General features: G+C 42.1%; 1 protein-coding gene across 1 annotated transcript; it reads left to right on the forward strand.

Moving 5' to 3' along the window:
• The first annotated feature begins 12,578 nt into the window (after positions 1-12,578).
• Positions 12,579-15,332, forward strand: BHLHE22 (basic helix-loop-helix family member e22). The gene has a single exon (XM_077270579.1). It carries the CDS (start codon positions 13,495-13,497, stop codon positions 14,362-14,364), a length of 870 nt encoding a protein of 289 aa, XP_077126694.1. The 5' UTR covers positions 12,579-13,494; the 3' UTR covers positions 14,365-15,332.
• Positions 15,333-16,379: the final 1,047 nt, after the last annotated feature.

The following is a 16,379-nucleotide window of genomic DNA, read 5'->3' on the forward strand; positions in this document are numbered from 1 at the left end:
CCTGAGACGATCGGTACAAGGCGATGTGCTCACCTTGTACCGAGAGTCTCCTCCCTGCAGTCCCCGGATCCAAAATGGCCGCGGGGCTGCATCCGGGTCCTGCAGGGAGGTGACGTCACAGCGCCTGCTCAGAGCAGGCGCCGGGAAGCCTCCCTGCTGTGCACGTCAGATCGGCGATCTGTCACTTTACTGTGATGCCCCCCCCCCCCCGGGGCAAAGTAAAAATGTAAAAAAAAACAATCACATGTGTAAAAAAAAAAAAAAATTCCTAACTAAATAATAACAAAAAAAAATTATTGTTCCAATAATTCCTCTCACCTAGCCAAATCAGTTCTCATGCTTCGCACTGACGAGGGCCATCAGCCCGAAACACCGTGTCTGCGAATTGAGATACTGATTTGGCTTTTATCCTAAGTCATATTGCACGACTCGTTAGAGGGTTGATTGTGACTTGTAGGATCGCTACTTCCAACAGGTGGCGCTATAGAGTTAGGTCCTCTTTTTCTCAGAAGAGGCAATTTGCATATTTAATTTCCCAGAGGAGCATTGTACGGCAAATAAGCCTCCTTACCTTGACAAGCCAAATGGTATGTCACTCTCCATAAGGAGAAACGTTACCCCTTAGACCCCAGTCCAGTGCCTCTCACCTAGCCAAATCAGTTCTCATGCTTCGCACTGACGAGGGCCAACAGCCCGAAACACCGTGTCTGCGAATTGAGATACTGATTTGGCTTTTATCCTAAGTCATATTGCACGACTCATTAGAGGGTTGATTGTGACTTGTAGGATCGCTACTTCCAACAGGTGGCGCTATAGAGTTAAGTCCTCTTTTTCTCAGAAGAGGCAATTTGCATGTTCCAATAAATACATTCCTTTAGCTAAATAAAAAAAAAACAATAAAAGTACACATATTTAGAATCACCGCGTCCGTAACAACCCGCCCTATAAAACTGTCCCACTAGTTAACCCCTTCAGTGAACATCGAAAAAAAAAAAAAAAAAACGAGGCAAAAAACAATGCTTTATTATCATACCACCGAACAAAAAGTGGAATAACATGCGATCAAAAAGACGGAAATAACTAACCATGGTACCGCTGAAGACGTCATCTTGTCCCGCAAAAAACAAGCCACCATACAGCATCATTAGCGAAAAAATAAAAAAGTTACAGTCCTCAGAATAAAGCGATGCAAAAGTAATTATTTTTTCTATAAAATAGTTTTTATCGTATAAAAGCGCCAAAACATAGATATAAATGAGGTATCGCTGTAATTGTACTGACCCGAAGAATAAAACTGCTTTATCCATTTTACCAAACGCGGAATGGTATAAACGCCCCCCCAAAATGAAATTCATGAATAGCTGGTTTTTGGTCATTCTGCCTCACAAAAATCGGAATAAAAAGCGATCAAAAAATGTCACATGCCCGAAAATGTTACCAATAAAAACGTCAACTCGTCCCGCAAAAAACAAGACCTCACATGACTCTGTGGACCAAAATATGGAAAAATTATAGCTCTCAAAATGTGGCAACTCAAAGAACATTTTTTGCAATAAAAATAAAGCGTCTTTTAGTGTGTGACGGCTGCCAATCAAAAATCTGCTAGAAAATGCGCTATAAATAGTAAATCAAACCCCCTTCATCACCCCCTTAGTTACAAAAAATTAAAAAAATTAAAAAAAATGTATTTATTTCCATTTTCCCATTAGGGTTAGGGTTAGGGCTAGGGCTAGGGTTAGGGCTAGGGTTAGGGTTACGGTTAGGGCTAGGGTTAGGGATAGGGCTAGGGTTAGGGCTAGGGTTAGGGTTAGGATTGGGGCTAAAATTAGGGTTGGGGCTAAAGTTAGGGTTTGGATTACATTTACGGTTGGGAATAGGGTTGGGATTAGGGTTAGGGGTGTGTCAGGGTTGGGGGTGTGGTTAGGGTTACAGTTGAGATTAGGGTTAGGGGTGTGTTTGGATTAGGGTTTCATTTAGAATTGGGGTTTCCACTGTTTAGGCACATCAGGGGCTCTCCAAATGCGACATTGCGTCCGATCTCAATTCCAGCCAATTCTGCATTGAAAAAGTAAAACAGTGCTCCTTCCCTTCCGAGCTCTCCTGTGCGCACAAACAGGGGCTTACCCCAACATATGGGGTATCAGTGTACTCAGGACACATTGGACAACAACGTTTGTGGTCCAATTTCTCCTGTTACCCTTGGGAAAATACAAAACTGGGGGCTAAAAAATAATTTTTGTGTACAAAAAAAATATTTTTTATTTTCACGGCTCTGCGTTGTAAACTGTAGTGAAACACTTGGGGGTTCAAAGTTCTCACAACACATCTAGATAAGTTCCTTGGGGGGTCTAGTTTCCAATATGGGGTCACTTGTGGGGGGTTTCTACTGTTTAGTTACATCAGGGGCTCTGCAAATGCAACGTGATGCCTGCAGACCAATCCATCTAAGTCTGCATTCCAAATGGTGCTCCTTCCCTTCCGAGCTCTGCCATGCACCCAAACGGTGGTTCCCCCCCACATATTGGGTATCATCATACTCAGGACAAATTGGACAACAACTTTTGGGGTTCAATTTACACTGTTTCCCTTGGAAAAATGCAAAACTAGGGGCTAAAATATAGTTTTTGTGGAAAAAAAAGGATTTTTTATTTTCACGGCTCTGCGTTATAAACTGTTGTGAAACACTTGGGGGTTCAAAGTTCTCACAACACATCTAGGTAAGTTCCTTGGGGGGTCTAGTTTCCAATATGGGGTCACTTATGGGGTGTTAATATGGTTTAGGTACATTAGGGGCTCTGCAAATGCAACGTGACGCTTGCAGACCAATCCATCTAAGTCTGCATTCCAAATGGCGCTCCTTCCCTTCCGAGCTCTGCCGTGCGCCCAAATGGTGGTTCCCCCCACATATTGGGTATCATCGTACTCAGGACAAATTGGACAACAACTTTTGGGGTTCAATTTACACTGTTTCCCTTGGAAAAATACAAAACTGGGGGCTAAAAATAGTTTTTGTGGAAAAAAAAGGATTCTTTATTTTCACGGCTCTGCGTTATAATCTGAGATGAAACACTTGGGGGTTCAAAGTTCTCACAACACATCTAGATAAGTTCCTTGGGGGGTCTAGTTTCCAATATGGGGTCACTTGTGGGGGGTTTCTACGGTTTAGGTACATTAGTGTCTCTGCAAATGCAACGTGACGCCTGCAGACCATTCCATCTAAGTCTGCATTCCAAATGGCACTCCTTCCCTTCCGAGCTCTCCCATGCGCCCAAACAGTGGTTCCCCTCCACATATGGGGTATCAGAGTACTCAGGACTAGGGTTGGGCGACCTTTACATTTATAGGATCGGGTCGGGTTTCACGAAACGCGACTTTTTCAAAAGTCGGGTCGAGTGAAATCGGCCGATCCTATAAAAAAGTCGGGGTCGGGGTCGGCCGAAACTCGAACCCCCATGCAGTGCATTGGGTTTCCAATGGTTCCCAGGGTCTGAAGGAGCGGAAACTCTCCTTAAGGCCCTGGAATCCATATTTAAGTGTAAAATAAAGAATTAAAATAAAAAATATCGCCATACTTACCCTCTGATGCGCCCTGGTACTAAGCGGGAACCTTCCTTCCTTAGAATCAGCCTTCCAGGACCTTGCGGTGACGTCGCGGTGACGTCGCGGCTTGTGATTGGTCGCGCGGCCGCCCATGTGACCGCTCGCGCGACCAATCACAAGCCGCGACGTCACCGTGACGTCACCGAAGGTCCTGGAAGGGCTGATTCTTAGGAAGGAAGGCTGCCGGAAAGAAGCCGAGAGTGAGTATATTCCTATTAGGTATATACTCACCCTCGGACGCGCCCTGCTTCTTTCCGGCAGCCTTCCTTCCTAAGAATCAGCCCTTCCAGGACCTTCGGTGACGTCACGGTGACGTCGCGGCTTGTGATTGGTCGCGCGAGCGGTCACATGGGCGGCCACGTGACCAATCACAAGCCGCGACGTCACCGCGACGTCACCGCAAGGTCCTGGAAGGCTGATTCTAAGGAAGGAAGGTTCCCGCTTAGTACCAGGGCGCATCAGAGGGTAACTATAGCGATATTTTTAATTTTAATTCTTTATTTTACACTTAAATCTGAATTCCGATACCAATTCCCGATATCTTAAACATATCGGGAATCGGTATCGGAATTCCGATTCCAGATTCAGAAGATCGCCGACTTCATGGCCGACCCCACACAGGGGTCGGGTCGGGTTTCATGAAACCCGACTTTGCCAAAAGTCGGCGACTTCTGAAAATTGCCGACCCGTTTCGCTCAACCCTACTCAGGACAAATTGGACAACAACGTTTGGGGTACAATTTCTCCTGTTACCCTTGGGAAAATACAAAACTGGGGGCTAAAAAGTAATTTTTGTGGGGAAAAAAAATAATTTTTATTTTCACGGCTCTGCGTTATAAACTGTAGTGAAACACTTGGGTGTTCAAAGCTCTCACAACACATCTAGATGAGTTCCTTAGGGGGTCTACTTTCCAAAATGGTGTCACTTGTGGGGGGTTTCAATGTTTAGGCACATCAGTGGCTCTCCAAACGCAACATGGCATCCCATCTCAATTCCAGTCAATTTTGCATTGAAAAGTCAAATGGCGCTCCTTCCCTTCCGAGCTCTGCCATGCGCCCAAACAGTGGTTTACCCCCACATATGGGGTATCAGCGTACTCAGGACAAATTGTACAACAACTTTTGGAGTCCAATTTCTTCTCTTACCCTTGGAAAAATAAAAAATTGGGGCGAAAAGGTAATTTTTGTGAAAAAATATGATTTTTTATTTTTACGGCTCTGCATTATAAACTTCTGTGAAGCACTTGGTGGGTCAAAGTGCTCACCACACATCTAGATAAGTTCCTTAGGGGGTCTAGTTTCCAAAATAGTGTCACTTGTGGGGTGTTTCAATGTTTAGGCACATTAGGGGCTCTCCAAACACAACATGGCGTCCCATCTCAATTCCAGTCAATTTTGCATTGAAAAGTCAAACGGTGCTCCTTCCCTTCTGAGCTCTCCCTTGCGCCCAAACAGTGGTTTACCCCCACATATGGGGTATAAGCGTACTCAGCAAAAATTGTAAAACAACTTTTGGAGTCCAATTTCTTCTCTTACCCTTGGGAAAATAAAAAATTGGGGGCAAAAAGATCATTTTTGTGAAAAAATATGATTATTTATTTTTACGGCTCTGCATTGTAAACTTCTGTGAATCACTTAATGGGTCAAAGTGCTCACCACACATCTAGATAAGTTCCTTAGGGGGTCCACTTTACAAAATGGTGTCACTTGTGGGGGGTTTCAATGTTTAGGCACATCAGGGGCTCTGCAAACGCAACATGGCGTCCCATCTCAATTCCAGTCAATTTTGCATTGAAAGTCAAATGGCGCTCCTTCCCTTCCAAGCTCTGCCATGTGCCCAAACAGTAATTTACCCCCACATATGGGGTATCGGCGTACTCAGTACAAATTGAAAAACAACTTTTGGGGTCCATTTTCTCCTGTTACCCTTGGTAAAATAAAACAAATTGGAGCTGAATTAAATTTTTTTTGTAAAAAAGTTAAATGTTCATTTTTATTTAAACATTCCAAAAATTCCTGTGAAACACCTGAAGGGTTAATAAACTTCTTGAATGTGGTTTTGAGCACCATGAGGGGTGCAGTTTTTAGAATGGTGTCACACTTGGGTATTTTCCATCATATAGACCCCTCAAAATGACTTCAAATGAGATGTGGTCCCTAAAAAAAAATGGTGTTGTAAAAATGAGAAATTGCTGGTCAACTTTTAACCCTTATAACTCCCTAACAAAAAAAAATTTTGGTTCCAAAATTGTGCTGATGTAAAGTAGACATGTGGGAAATGTTATTTATTAAGTATTTTGTGTGACATATCTCTGTGATTTAATTGTATAAAAATTCAAATTTGGAAAATTGCGAAATTTTCCAAATTTTTGCCAAATTTCTGTTTTTTTCACAAATAAACGCAGGTAATATCAAAGAAATTTTACCATTATCATGAAGTACAATATGTCTCAAGAAAACAATGTCAGAATCATCAGGATCCGTTGAAGCGTTCCAGAGTTATAACCTCATAAAGGGACAGTGGTCAGAATTGTAAAAATTGGCCCGGTCATTAACGTGCAAACCACCCTTGGGGGTAAAGGGGTTAAGCTGCATGCTCTGCAGGATTCTGTTACTATGTGTACTTCAGGAGTTTGTCTCGTAATTCACTTCACTTTCAGGGAAACCCTGCTGTTTTTCAATTATTTACATTTTCCTACTTGCTCAGACTTGTGGTTAACTATTTGTCTTCTGCAAGCATAATCATCTATTCTTTGCTAATGCTGGTGATGTTCACACAACTCTGCTACAGCAGAATGTAATCTGTGCAAGTTATTATCTAGTTTGCTGTTCATTACCGCTGCCTTGTTGCTAAATATTTTTCTGCTGATTGCATAAATCTCTTCCATTAACCTGCTGATAGCATATAACTGTCATTTGTTTACTGTAAGTATTGTCGTGACTATACTTCTTAAATTCCTGAAGATATCCACTCCCCTGACTCTTGTAGGACCACATGCCGCCCGTCAATGCCAGCTCTTCTGGGTCATTTCTGTTGGTCTGTGTTGCTCTTACCGATTTCTGGCTTAGAGAATCCACCTCACAGAATGAGCCTTTCAAATAAAATAATATCTATGAAACAAGTTATGTATTCATTTGATGTATTCCAATGTCAATTGAGCTATATTTGAAACCCCAAACATGACATTTCAAGGCTTTGTTCACACATTGCAGTTTTGACGCATTTTCTTCTGCAGGCAAAACCTGCTCTCTTGGTAGTAAAGATGCAACATCAAAAAAGCTGATATTGCTGCATTTTTGCAGCATTTTTCTGCATTTTTTGTGTGTCTTTTACTGCGTTTTTGGCAGGGTACATTTGTCTTTGTGCATGCTGATAAAGTTTAGTGCATAAAAAAATAATGTGATTCAACTTCATCAGGTTTGGCACCAAAAACACAGCAAGACCTGATGCCTGTGTTAATTGCAGCATTTTTTGCTTTCAATGGGTAAAAAAAGCTGCAAAAATGCTGAAAGAAGTGACATGCTGCATTTTGCAAAAACGCTCTTTCACAAAGTAGGAAAAGAAATACAAGGTGTGTGCATGAGATTTCTGAAATCTCATAGACTTTTCTGGTACTGTGAAACGCACCTGAAATTTAACATTAAAAAAACGCATTTAAAAAAAAAAACGCTGCAAAAACTCAACGTGTGAACAGAGCCTTAATGTGTAAGTCAAACTTCTGCTAGGAGGGTTCCGTAATTCCCATTCATTGTAATAGAGATTATGTCCCCATCAGTGCCCATCCTTTGGGACATATAGTACCCATCTGATATTTAGGACATGTCCAATTTAATAGTACAAACCATTCAACATAAATGAGGACCACTGAAATCTAAACCCAACATAGAGTCTGAATTGAAAAGCATCTTTAATCCTCTACATGAGCAGTGTCCATATTGTCCTACCCATACCGGCCTGTAATGCACCCAAGTGATTTTTTTTTTCTGTCACCATTGAAAAACAGGTTCTGTGGCAATTCTCATTTGTGAATCTATTACAGAGATTAATAGATTATTTCTTCTTTTTCAACTAATTCTCAGTTGGGAAATTTAACCATATGGTAAGGAGAGAATTAGAATTTCATCACATTAGAGCAAAATGTAATGAAAGGAGTCCAACACCTGGGGCCAACTCTGAAAGACACAATTAAAAGCTTTTTAATGTAACCAGAGAAAGCAAAAAAAAATCATTGCCTTCAGTGATTCTGCCACATAATAATGATTTACTGACGTGTTGGGAAATATTGTATTTACAGATGTCACAAGAACAAGAACCTGTCACTAAGTACTATGTGGGTGCACATAGTTAATGAAATCAACCCAGATAAGCTCCTATTTCACACAAGCAGATGTCTGCACTCAGATAACGGCAGACAGATAGAATTTTTGTAAATACATTGATATTTTGTAATCACAGGTAAAATAAAATTAAAATAAAATAAAATAAAAAAATGATTTTGGCACAAAAGTCCAGACATATTACTACATCTTCAATACAGAGAAGTAACCTAGAATGGGAAATTTACTGGCTGAACGCAATGATGGCCTATTCTCAGTGGGCTATCTGCTCGAAGCAGAGTTTTTAACGTGTGTGGTCTCTGATTAACACCACTCTATTGGGTTGGAATTAAAGGAGTTGTCCACTACTAGGACAACCCTTTCTCGTACCCCATGCTTGGTCTGGATAAAATAATAAAGTCTATAGTCACCTCCCATGCCTACACCGATCTGGCAGTGTCGGCACCCGCTCTCTTCAGGACTCTCGACGCCGGCGCCCAATCACTGCTGGCGTCATTGTCTCCGCCTTCAGACAAATTGAACAGGAAGAGGAAGTCCAGGCTGCAGCTAATCTCTGACTTCCTCTTCATGTTCAATTCAACAGAAGGCGGAGACAGTGATGCCAGCAGTGATTGGGTGGCACAGTAACCACACAGAAGCCCCGGGGAGATCGAGTACCGACACAACGAGAATGGCGCCAACACGGGAGGTGACTATAAACTTTTATTTTTTATCAGGTCAAAGCGTGAGGTATGAGAAGACGTTTTCCAAATATTGGACAACTTCTTTAACGTTGCAGAAGCTGTGTTTATCTACACCCATCCGGTCCAAACTCTGACAAAGTGATGGCCACACAATCTGATTTCAAAACCATGAGTCATGGTCCATGACACTATTGGGCATCACCATGGGCAGAGTTTTAGATGCATGCAGCAGAACCCAATGAGCCCAATTCATCACTTGTGATTTATTTATTCTTTATTTTGTCTTGTGGTATTCATTAAGGATTTTGTGCTACAATTTGTTACAAAATGTAAAATGCACTCCAATTTAGTCTTTCACCAGATTATGCCACTTTTTACCACCAAAAGTCCAAATCGTTTAAAAAGCTGCATGATTGTCTTAAGATGTACCAAACTGAAAACTTCATCAGAAACTTGCTCCAGGCAAGGACTTTAGTTAGATGCGCTAAAAAAAATGATATTTGGTCGCACTTCATAAATCTGTTCTGTTATTTAAATACTCAAAGTTGTAGAAAAAAAGACATCTTAAAAACGGTACAAATTATACAGCAAATAAGGCGCAAATTCTGAAGCTACTAATAAAGAGCAAAATGTTCCATAAAAGTGAAGAAAAAACAATGGTAAATCGAGGCCAATGTCTGTGGTCACCCTTACACTGAGCTATAGAAGCTCACTTAGACATCTGTCAGTCTGACGTGTAAGAAAACAAAAAGTAAAGACCCACAACTTATCGGAACAGAGTAACCTCTTTAATTCTGCATAGCACTATGCAGTTAGGACTTTGCAGCATAATGGTGTCACCAAAAAGTAGAACAACATTACAGAAATACTTCATGACTATGACTACTTCATGACTTTAATGTCATGACTTCAGTGTTTCCCTTACAGAAAAACAGTTCTAACATTTTTTCATAGGAAAATATTGAGGTTGCACTAAGTTGCAGTAATTACACAGGTCAGGCTATTTGCCCCTAGCTCTTTGTTGTCTGTATACAAGATTTTTGCATGAATGACACAATGATTGGTTCCAGAAGGCATGCCCACTAGAGTTATCCATTCAGCCCAAGTGATAACCAAATATATTGTTGACATTTTTCTGGCCAGTTTTTAAAAATGTTGCAGCAGGTTTTTTTTTTAGTTATTCCTGTTATTGAAAAACTAATATGATCACCATTTCACTCTTATCATTTGCTACTTTCCCCAAAATTGAAAATCTTCAGACATGCACCTAGCCATAAGGTGTGCAGAGGTAAAGGTGGCCATACATATTAGATGGCTGTTGGACGAACGATGCTTCAGTCAATCTTTTGACCTACAGACATATCAGCCGTCTCTACCATACGCAGGAGCACTCATTCGGCCAAGCGCTCCCCTGACATGTTGGCCGGGTGCTTATGTCTGGGAAAACAGTGTGATCAGTAATCCAAAATCGGACATGCCCGATCAACATCTCCAGCAATACTCAGTTGGCCAGCACCCCATATGCATTAGACTGTCAGCTGTGCCCATCGATATCGGCAGGTAATGTGTATGGGATGCCATAATAGTCCAACTTAGGTCATGGTGTCTGGAGGAGACCAAAGGCCCATAAGCCACATTACAAAAATGCAGTATTATAAATGGTTGGCGAGGGCTGTTTTACAACTGTGGTGGTCCAGAACTTCAGGTTAAGCCTCTGTTTGCAAGGAATAGAGAAGGGGCAGGGGGTAAATATATAGACCGATTTGTGCTTAAAGAGTTTGACAAAACTGTAAAACAGCTTCTGTGGAGACTTTAATGGTGAATATATTGGATTTACAAAGTCTCACAGAGCAGGTTTGGAGAATTTACATGCGTGTAGAAGCATTTTATCAAGTAAAAACAAGGGTTAAGACTCCCATACACATCAATGACTGCCGAGAAGACCGAGTGCTGAACGATGGGACGAAGTATAATTCAGCCAACAGCCGACAGCCATCTAATGTGTATGGCGGCTAAAGAGAAGCAATATGGAAGGGGAAGACTTCGATATGATTACGGCCAATGGCCAATTTTCAGTGAAAGAAAGCACACTTAAAGATGCATCACTGTCCCACAAGATAAGTCCCATAAAAGAGAAAAGAGTGCCCCATTGGCCGCCACCTAGTAAAAAATAATAATTTTGACTAATGATAGCAGAATTGATTTATGAAGTCTGAGGCCTGAATCAAATGACTGGGATTCACTTTTTTTTAGAATTCGGACTGAATAAGTAGTAAACATTTCCTTATTATAACCATGTTTTATTTTGTTTTTTGATCTTTGCAACATTTCTGACATAATATAGTTGCATTTTTTTTTTAATAATCTGTAAATCAGAGAAATTTTCACAGCTAATGCTATTTTACCAAGTAACTGCTGAACATTGTTGTGTGTGTGCATGTATATGTCTGTGTACAGGCCTGCTGTGTGTAGGTTTGGTATGTGTGTAGGATTGGTGTGTGCGTAGGATTGGTGTGTGCGTAGGTTTGGTGTCTGTATGTTTAGTGTGTGCGTGTGTATATATGTGTGTAGATTTGGTGTGCGTGTGTAGGTTTGGTGTTTGAATGTTCAGTTTGTATGTGTGTGTGTGTATGTGTAGGTTTGGTGTGTTGATATGTGTGAGGTGTATGTAGGTATAGTGTGTGTGTACATTTAGTGTGTGTAGGATTTGTGTGTGTGGTATATGTATGTGTAGTGTGTGTAAGTTTAGTGTATGTGTAGGTTTGGTGTGTGTGTGTGTGGTGTATGTAGGTGTGATGTGTGTGGTGTCTGTAGGTGTAGTGTGGGTGTATGTTTAGTGTTTGTAAAAGTTTGTTCTGCGTGTGCAGGTTTGGTGTCTGTAGGTTTAGTGTATATGTCTGTATAGGTTTGTGTGTGTGTATATGGTGTATGTAGGTGTAGTGTGTGTGTACGTTTAGTGTGTTTGGGTAGGTTTGGTGTGTGTAGTGTGTGTATGTTTAGTGTGTTGGTAAATGTTTGTTCTGTGTGTGTAGGTTTGGTGTCTGTAGGTTTAGTGTGTATATCTATATAGGTTTGTGTGTGTGTGTGTGTGTGTATGGTGTATGTAGGTGTAGTGTGTGTGTACGTTTAGTGTGTGTGTAGGTTTGGTGTGTGTGTGGTGTATGTAGGTGTGGTGTGTGTACATTTATTGTGTGTGTAAGTTTGGTGTGTGGTGTCTGTAGGTGTAGTGTGGGTATATGTTTAGTGTTTGTAAAAGTTTGTTCTGCGTGTGCAGGTTTGGTGTCTGTAGGTTTAGTGTGTATGACTGTATAGGTTTGTGTGTGTGTGTGTGTGTGTGTGTGTGTGTGTGTGTGTGTGTGTGTATGGTGTATGTAGGTGTAGTGTCTGTGTACGTTTAGTGTGTGTGTAGGTTTGGTGTGTGTAGTGTGTGTATGTTTAGTGTGTTTGTAAAAGTTTGTTCTGTGTGTGTAGGTTTGGTATCTATAGGTTTAGTGTGTGTTAGTATAGGTTTGTGTGTGTGTGTATCTATATATATATATACACACACACTTACACACACACTTATATACATCAGTATCATCATGTGTATGGGAATCTGCATACCTCTGTGTACTTGAATGAATGCAATCTTTGCACATATCTGCTGACTCCTTATTCTAAGGTTTTCCTATCCCCTGTATATACAGACATTTACCTCCTCCTCAGATATATAGCTAGAGTGAAGCCTAGTGCTCCTATAACTTACTTCTGAGAACAAGTTTCAGCTCAGATGCAATATTGCAGATTCACTCATAAAATTGCCCGAGACTCTCCCTCCACATAAAGTACAGTCAGAAAGTGCTAAGGTGGATTATTTGCAAACTTCACTGCTTTCATGTCTCCTGATCCTCCGCCTTCTATAACTCTGGACAACAGCCCCCATAGCTCCTCATAAAAAGAGGAATAAGTCGTTTGTGTGATAGACTCCAGAGGAGCCGAGATGAAGATCTACACCCCATAAAGTCGCCATGGAGGCCTCTATATAACCTGGTGCTGAGGAGGCTCTGACACTTCGGTCTCTTGCTGGGAAAGTCTTGGAGGAACCGTGTAGCGCAGTTTTGTAATTTGCAGAAGGAGCATCCTCCTCCTTCCCTCTAAGTGGGGCTTTTACTGTGCTCATTGATGAGTGAAAGTCGCCACACATGTCAAGCTAAAGGCAGTTGTTGGGTTCCTAACAGGACACAGCGTCTTGCAAACATATGCGCTGAGCTGTGTCTACAGATGGCGCCGAGAATAATGGAGCAGCTCCTTGTATAAAGCTCTAGATGCTGCTGCTGCCTTCAGTGCAGCCACAAGACTGAGGCCAGAGAGCGCCTGGGATTGTTTGTTACCGGTTTAATCCTATTAATTAAAACGTTAACCTGATTGGGTAGAAAGCTGTGTCCCAACAGGCGAGTCTTCTCCATAATAACCTACTCAGAGATAATGATGTAAAGACTCCCCCGTCTGAGGCTGAGGCTTGATGGCTCCAGAAATCTCTTGAAGGTGAATCCAAGCAAGATAAACGGCGCAGGAGCTTGTTTGGTGTGAGAATGCCTGAGCAGAAGACCCCAGGCTGGAGCTGAGGACCTGGGAGCGCTGAGGACCTGGGAGAACCTGGGAGCGCTGAGGACCTGGGAGAACCTGGGAGCGCTGAGGACCTGGGAGAACCTGGGAGCGCTGAGGACCTGGGAGAACCGAGGACCTGGGAGAACCTGGGAGCCCTGCGACTTCCTCACTCCTCCAGCCCAGCACCGGAGAGGAGCAGCAGCTGAGCCCTCCAGGAGGCAGCAGGAGAAGCTGCCGGCGCTCGGCGATTGTCTCCCCGCCAGAAGTTCTTCCCCACACCCGGGACATGGAGAGGGCGCTGAAACTGGCAGAAGAGGACTTGTTCCACAAGACTCTGGGCGCTAAGAGGATGGAGTCTGCCTTCCGCTCCCCGCAGGGTCTGGACTTGTCCCAGCCAGGAGACCGCTCCCCGCTGCACTGCTACGATGGCCCGGACCCGGCAGATCTGCTGCGCCACCACCAGACCTCCGCGCTCCCACCGGGGGCAACCGGAGACCCTCTAGCGCTGGCGGCTGCCAGCATGTGCGCCACGTACGGGGCAGACGGTGCAGGCAGGGGGTTAGCCTCCATGGCGGAGAGCAGCGGGGGAGAGGAGCAGAGCCCCGATGATGACAGTGATGGCCGCTGTGAGCTGGTCCTCAGGCCAGGAGACCACAGATCCTCCCAGCCCGGGATGAAGTCAGATGCGCCCTTAGGACCCGGTGGAGGGAAAAAGTCTAAAGAGCAGAAAGCCCTGAGGCTGAATATTAACGCCCGGGAGAGGAGACGCATGCACGATCTGAACGACGCCCTGGACGAGCTGCGAGCCGTCATCCCTTATGCCCACAGCCCCTCAGTGAGGAAGCTCTCCAAGATCGCCACCCTGCTCCTAGCCAAGAACTACATCCTCATGCAAGCCCAGGCGCTGGAGGAGATGAGAAGACTGGTGGCTTATCTCAACCAAGGTCAGGCCATCTCTGCTGCCTCCATCCCCAGCTCCGCTGCCGCCGCCGCCGCCGCTGCTGCAGCTCTTCATCCTGCACTGGGCGCCTACGAGCAAGCGGCTGCCAGCGCCGGGTACCCATTCAGCACCGTGGCCAGCTCCTGCCCGGACAAATGTGCCCTCTTCAACAGCGTGTCCTCCAGTCTGTGCAAACAGTGTACTGACAAGCCTTAACAGCACGAAAAGCTGCAACCTAGGTAGCTGAGCTGATCCCACCAGGTGCCCAGGACTCGGTGCCACCTAGACCAGGGACAACTCCACAAGAAGGTGACACAGTAGTCACTGGGAAGAACTTCTGAGGCTTCTCCATTGTGATCTCCTCTGCCAGTCCTGTTACATTGGTTATTAGAATATTTGATTTCATTTTCTTATTTCTTTCACCATTGATGGACAAGAACGGTAACCAGACCTCAGCGAAGTTTTCATGGCATCTAATCCACTTCTTCTTCTAGGTACTTGTGGCCAAATGACATCAGTCTGTGTGGAATGATTGCATCATGTCGCCGAAACGCTGCTTATTCTGATGAACTCTTAATAATAATGTTGGTATTATTAGAGATCATGTTCATTTAAGACTACACTTTTAAAATCAAGGCACTTGAATTCTTGAATTTCATGATTCTGAGCCAGGAAAACACTTGAAATATAGACTTATTTAATTACAAAGACTTCTTAACAGTGCAAGGATAGAAATCATTTGTATTTTTTATTGTGTCTGAACTTTGTAGGACGTCGCTCCAGATTTTGTTGAGGATGTCAATGGCTTGCAAGAAATAATAGTAATACCTGTTGGGAGTGAAAGTCTAGGGGTCTTTTTTACACAATTTTGTGCACCTTGTTGCTCCATATGGAATGTTGTGTGAGGAAAGTGGTTCCTTCATGTGTTACATTTCAGTATTTATTTATCTTGTGTTACAGGTGGAAGAAAGTGACATGAATTTTCCTTTTTTTTAAATTTTAATTTGACATTTTGATGAATTAATTTATATACTTTTGTGCCAAGTGTTTCAAAGCTTAATAGACAAGAACGTATATGAGAAATTCAATGTCTGAGCTCAATGAAATAAAAGGTCATTTTTATTTAAAGTTGCTACATAATTGTATTTAAAACTGAGCTTTAATAAATGGCCTCAGTCCAAAAAATGCAAAAGGATGTGTTCTCTCTTCTTCATTAACTCAATCAAACTGAATGCATGGATGACATAGGTCCTGGAGAGTTGCCCTGTCTATCTGTTTAGTGCGAAGTTATTTTATTGATTTACCAGTATGATTTTACTTGGATGATTTATACAGTTTGTATCGGAATCTTATTCAATGGATAGGTTTGCATTAATTATTCAATTATTGGTATTTAGTGAAATAGATGAAAGGACGTTTTCCTACTGTCTGTGACTCCTCACAGGGCTCCGTTTGTCAGGATGGAATGAATGCTCTTTGGGCAAGGATGTGTCAAATAATGCTGCACATTAAATAGGTCAATCAGATTACCAAGCACATATATTATCATTATGTCTGCGCATCTGGGTCCCAGCAGCCTTCTGCATTTCAGAAATTCATTGGTGATAGCATCAATATTTAAATTCCTAATTTAAAGCGATATAAAAAAATATTTAGCGTATTTTTTCTTATCATTTAATGTAAAAAAGTATTCCTATTTTACTTCTCAGTCATTTGATATGCTGCATTTAGTAACATATTTTCATTTTTTTTTGTCTTTGCTTTTTGGGGTCAAGTTTTATATACACGTGGATATATATACATAAATAAATAAATGAATATCTATCTATCTATCTATCTATCTATCTATCTATCTATCTATCTATCTATCTATACCTAGTTTGTATCGTCAGTGGATTTATTACACCTTTGGATTTTTTATCCTGACTTGTTTGATACTTTTCATATAAGTGAAACAGTATGTGAATTATTGAAAATTTTCAAATGAAACATGAAGGCAGATGATAGATAGATAAAAGATGGATAGATAGATAGAAAGAGAGAGAGAATAAAAGAGATAAGTGGCTAATAGTTAGAAAGGTAGATAGTAGATTCGTATGAGTTCCTTTGGATAAAGAGCTAAGTATTTTGAGATTATGTTTGCGTGCTTGTGTGTGTGTGTTTATATATATATATATATATATATATATATATATATATATATACATACATATAGACACATTTATATATGT

The sequence above is a fragment of the Ranitomeya variabilis genome, chromosome 6, assembly GCF_051348905.1.
Source record: "Ranitomeya variabilis isolate aRanVar5 chromosome 6, aRanVar5.hap1, whole genome shotgun sequence".
In the NCBI taxonomy this organism is placed as follows: Eukaryota; Metazoa; Chordata; class Amphibia; order Anura; family Dendrobatidae; genus Ranitomeya; species Ranitomeya variabilis.

What these genes read in the sequence shown, in the direction of transcription:
- BHLHE22 (XM_077270579.1), top strand. Translation starts at nt 13,495, where the DNA reads ATGGAGAGGGCGCTGAAACTGGCAGAAGAGGACTTGTTCCACAAGACT.